The 5,660-nt window shown below is 34.0% G+C and overlaps 1 protein-coding gene across 1 annotated transcript; it reads left to right on the top strand.

Moving 5' to 3' along the window:
* The first annotated feature begins 2,535 nt into the window (after window positions 1-2,535).
* On the top strand, window positions 2,536-4,978 carry LOC142180904 (uncharacterized). Its single transcript, XM_075253007.1, has 6 exons — window positions 2,536-3,184; window positions 3,442-3,634; window positions 3,947-3,998; window positions 4,058-4,133; window positions 4,239-4,367; window positions 4,731-4,978. The coding sequence occupies exons 1-6, from the start codon at window positions 2,536-2,538 to the stop codon at window positions 4,976-4,978; spliced, it is 1,347 nt and encodes a 448-aa protein (XP_075109108.1).
* The last annotated feature ends 682 nt before the right edge of the window (window positions 4,979-5,660 follow it).

Below are 5,660 nucleotides of genomic sequence, written 5' to 3'. Positions count from 1 at the left end.
AACGGATCTTAATATTTTTATATAATAGTAGATATTATTCCTCAATTTCACATGCTTGAGCTGAAGCTTTTTATTTAAATTTTATCTGCTTTATAGTTGAGTGTTATTTAATTTTGTTAACATCTATCTATTTCGTACTATATATTAACTTCTCACTAATTCTGTAATCGAAAGAGGCAGAAGAAGTAATAGTTAATTTTGGTATTGATAGATGTTAACTTGTATTTAGTGACATCTAGCTCTTATATGTTAAAATTGATTCTACACTTATTTGTAATCGAAAGAGGCGAATGTTGTAGTAATCAGTTATAACAAGTAGGGTAACCGAAAGGGACTTACTAAAAAGAGCATGTTTTAGTTCAAGTATATATTTCTGGTTCTTTAATATTACCATTTTAACGATTAATTTGTATAACCGAGAGGAGTGCATTTAATTGTTCAACTATAGTAATAATATATAAATGTAATCGTGAGAGACATTTATACATTTCTGAGAAATAGAAGTTGAAGGATAAATGTATCTAACTATATAATAAAATTATTAAGTGAAGCCAGGATCCCAACACCTTTTTATTATATTTGTGAAAAAAAAATACTTTCTATTGATTTATTCGTGCATTTTTAGTTAGTTAATTCACAACTCAACTCTTTCTGATTTTCTCAAATAGTAATTAAAACAAGAAACGTCTGTAGAATAGATAAACTAATCGATGTGGGTTCGACATCTTTCTATACTACTATTTGATAGAGTACGAGTTTAAATCATATACACCAGACACTCGTCAAATTTTTGGCGCCGTTGTCGGGGATTGGCTAAAGTCTACTACAGATTAATTGTTTTACTACTAATTTGAGATTTTTTTATTGTCTAATTATTTTAACTTTTCTACAGAAATTTCAGAAAGTGTATGACTCGTTCCTCTTCTACAGAACTAGTCAAATACGCTCCTGAAATTGAAAAATCCTTGCGGTTGTTGCGAAAAGAACAAACCTCACGATCTCAAATTTTCACATCAGAGGAAATGGAGAACGAAGAACTCAATAATCAACTTCCACCACATCAAGTAGAAGAACAGTTTGATGAGGTGGCACCACGACGTGATAGAATACTAAGAGATTATGCAAAACCAGATCATTTTGAAGGAGAATCAAGTGTAAGGAGACCACCAATTGCAACAAACAACTTTGAAATCTGCACAGGCTTGATTCAAACCATTCAACAATCATGTCAGTTTACTGGTGATGCAAGTGAATATCCTCACACCCATTTAATTGATTTTCTTGAATTAGTTGAAACTTGCAGGTATAATGGAGTCACAACAGATGCTATCAGGTTGCAGCTTTTTCCTTTTTCATTAAAAGGTGAAGCCAAAACGTTGCAAAGTCTACCAAGAGGTTCCATTACAACATGGGACCAAATGACCCAAAAAATTTCTTAATAAATATTTTTCACATGCAAAAAAAATTAAAATGAAGCAAGAAATCAATAATTTTATGCAGACAGATACCGAATCTGTATACCATGCATGGGAAAGATTAGCAGCAATGTTAAGAAAATGCCACATCATTGTATCCAAGACCCTGACATTTTATACATTTTTCATCACGGTCTTAAGCTCTCTGCTAGAAAGGTAATTGATGCGGCATCAGGAGGATCAATAATGGGAAAACCACTGCAGAAGCAATACAACTACTTAATGAAATTTCGGAAAATGTTGTTTAATGGCCCTTGGAAAGAATGATTATCAAGAAAATAGCAGGAGTAAATCAAATTGAAGCTTTGAATTCATTAGCACAACAAATTGCGACCTTAACACAAAAAGTCGAAGCTTTTCAGGTAAGTGCTCAATCATCATCCCAACTTGAGAATTGTGATGTTTTAAACGTAATCATCCGAATCATGAATGTCAAACTTTAACGTAAAATGAGGAGCAGGTAAATGTGATTGGTTATAGAAATAATTACTCATTTGATAGTCCCATGGCATAAAAACATCCAGGATTTCAGTGGAGTAATCCTAATGGTGTTGAGAATCCTCAAAGATTTTTTAATCAAAAGCAGCAGGTACAGGGACCACCTGGCTTTCAAAATCAAAACAGAGGGCAACAAGATTTCCAAAAATATCAACAACCACCCCAAAGAGCTCATCAGCAAAGCCTCGAAGACATGATGTACAATTTCATTAAGGCTACTGATGAGAAGGTTGAAAGTCAAAGTTCAGCCATCAAGAATTTAGAAAATCAGATGAGCCAATTAGCAACCCTCATGTCTGAACAAATAAAAGGTGCTCTACCAAGCAATACCGAGAAAAATTCAAAGGAACACCTCAAAGATATCTCTCTACGGTCAGGTAAAACTCTTGATGATCCATATGCAGATAGACAAGGAAAATCACAAGAAGTGGAACAGATAAATAAAGGTGAGAATAAAAGAGACTCTGAACTTCTAAAAGAATAAAAAGATAAAGGAAAAAAGGTACAAGAAAATGAATTGACGACAAATCCTCACTCTGTACCCCTCCCTTTTCCCCAGAAAATGAAAAGAGAAAATCTTGACAAACAGTTTTCAAAGTTTCTGGATATTTTAAAGCAACTTTACATTAACATACCTTTTACAGAAGCTTTAACACAAATGCCTTCATATGCTAAATTTCTCAAAGAAATTATGTCAAGTAAAAGAAAATTGGAAGAAGTTTCAGTGGTTAAGCATACTGAAAAATATAGTGCTATACTTCAAAATAAGCTTCCACAGAAACTTGGTAATCCAGGAAGTTTTATAATTCCTTGTACCGTGGGAGGTGCTCACTTTGAAAAGGCATTATGTGATTCGGGTGCTTCAATAAATCTAATGCCTTTCTCAATTTTCAGGAAATTAGAAATTGGTGAAATGAAAGATACTTGTGTGTCTCTTCAGTTAGCTGATCAAAGTACTAAAAGGCCCAAAGAAATAATTGAAAATGTCCTCGTTAGAGTAGATAAATTTGTATTCCCAGTAGATTTTATAGTACTTGAAATGGAAGAAAATACTGAGGTACCATTAATTTTAGGTAGACTATTTCTCGCAACAGGAAGAGCGATCATTGATGTTCATCAAGGACAATTAATATTGGAAGTTGATGAGGAGAGAGTAATTTTTGATATGCAGAAAATGATAAAATTTCCTGGGAATGAGTTATCATCATCCTGTTTCAAATTGACTTACTAGATGACCTTGTAGATGAATTCAAGGATAATCAATTAATTATTGATTCATTGGAAAGATGTTTGGTCAGGTCAGGGACCAGAAGTGATGAAAATCCCACAATCAGAGAAGAAGCTGAAACACTGGAAAAAGAATCAGAAAATGAGAAAGTCTCACAAGAAGAAGTTCAATCAAAAATTGAACTCAAAAATCTTCCTTCTCATTTAAAATATGTTTTTCTTGAACCTGAATGATTTCCAGTAATCATTTCATCTTCTTTGACTCCAGAACAGGAATACAAACTGATAGAAGTCTTGAGGAAACATAAAAGAGCCTTAGGGTGGACTATAGCTGACATCAAAGGAATCAATCCAGCTATTTGTATGCATAGAATCCTCATGGAAGAAAATTACAAATCTATAGTCCAACCCCAAAGGAGACTGAATCCAGCAATGTAAGAAGTTGTCAAGAAAGAAGTAGTGAAACTTCTAGCGGCAGGTATCATTTATCCAATATTTGATAGCCCTTAGGTAAGTCCTGTACAGTTAGTACCAAAGAAAGGAGGTATGACCGTAATAAAAAATGAAAATAATGAACTCATACCTACTAGAACAGTCACAGGATGGAGAGTCTGTATAGATTACAGACGACTTAATGATGCCACGAGGAAAGATCATTTTCCTTTGCATTTTATTGACCAAATGCTTGAAAGAATTGCAGGCCATAGATTTTTTGTTTTCTTGACGGATATTCTGGGTATAATCAGATACCAATTGCTCCAGAAGATTAGGAGAAAACCACATTCACATGCCCCCAAGGTACGTATGCTTACAGAAGAATGCCATTTGGACTATGTAACGCTCCTGCTACATTTCAGCGTTGCATGTCGGCAATTTTCTCATATATGACTGAAAAGTTTCTTGAAATTTTCATGGATGATTTCACACTTTTTGGTAAGACATTTGAAGATTGTCTCTATCATTTAACTTTGGTGCTTAAAAGATGTGAAGAGACAAATCTAGTTCTTAACTAGGAAAAGTGTCACTTTATGGTAACAGAGGGAATTGTTGTAGGACATAAAATCACTGCTAAAGGAATAGAAGTTGATAAGGCTAAAATTGATCTTATAGCAGGATTACCCCCTCTCACCACTGTTAAAAGTATTAGAAGTTTCTTAGGGCATGCAGGTTTTTATAGAAGGTTTATAAAAGACTTTTCAAAAATTTCAAAACCTCTTACTAACCTACTGATGAAAGATGTGAAATTTGAATTTTTAGATGATTGCAGAAAAGCATTTGAGTTTCTCAAAGAATAATTGACTAATGCTCCAATTGTTGTCTCTCCTGATTGGGGCCAGCCATTTGAAATAATATGTGATGCAAGTGATATAGCAGTAGGAGCGATATTGGGGCAAAAGAAAAATAAGATCTTTAGACCCATATAATATGCCAGCAGAACCCTCAATGAATCTTAAATAAATTATGCAACAACTGAGAAGGAGTTATTGGCAGTAGTATTTGCGTTTGACAAATTCCGTTCTCATTTGATAGGAACGAAGGTTACAGTGTTCACCGATCATGCAACCTTAAAGTATCTATTAGCAAAGAAAGACGCTAGACCTAGATTGCTAAGATGGATACTCCTTTTGCAAGAATTTGATCTCGAAATAAAAGATAGGAAAGGTTCAGAAAATCAGGTAGCGGATCTTTTGTCACGTTTAGAGAATCCTCCTACTGAAATACTAGATATCCAAGAGGAATTCCTGATGAGCATATCTTTTCTGTCGCAACGGTTGTAAATATACCTCCTTGGTTTGCTGATATTGCCAATTATTTAGCGGGAGGGTGGATTCCAAAAGATTTTTCTTACGATCAAAGAAAAAAGCTTTAAAAAGAGGCAAGACATTATTACTGGGAAGATCCTTATTTGTTTAAATTTTGGCAGATGACATAATCAGGAGATGTGTACCTGAAACAGAAATGAACAATATTTTAAGCCATTGCCATGATGGAGTTGTAGGAGGACACTACGGAGAAAGAAAGATAGTAGCTAAAGTACTTGAAGTTGGATTTTATTGGCCTACTTTATTCAAAGATGCAAGAAATTATGTTGCCACTTGCGACAAATGCCAGAGAAGCGGTAACATTTCAAAAAGGGATGAGATGCCTCTTAACTCTATCCTTGTTTGTGAAATATTTGATGTTTGGGGCATTGATTTTATGGATCCTTTTCCTCCTTCAAACGGCTGTGAATATATTTTAGTTGTTGTTGACTATGTTTCAAAATGGGTAGAAGCAATTGCTACTAGAAAAAATGATGCTCATATTGTTTGTACTTTTCTCAAGAAAAATATTTTTTCTAGATTTGGAACTCCACGAGTTATCATAAATGATCAAAGAACTCATTTTATAAATAGACAATTTGCTAGTTTGTTGTCAAGATATGGAGTTACTCATAAAACAGGAACTTCATATCATGCT

Source organism: Nicotiana tabacum, chromosome 5 (assembly GCF_000715075.1).
Source record: "Nicotiana tabacum cultivar K326 chromosome 5, ASM71507v2, whole genome shotgun sequence".
NCBI lineage: Eukaryota > Viridiplantae > Streptophyta > Magnoliopsida > Solanales > Solanaceae > Nicotiana > Nicotiana tabacum.
The sequence above is the reverse complement of the archived record's forward strand: the minus strand, read 5'-3'. Positions and strand labels throughout refer to the sequence as shown.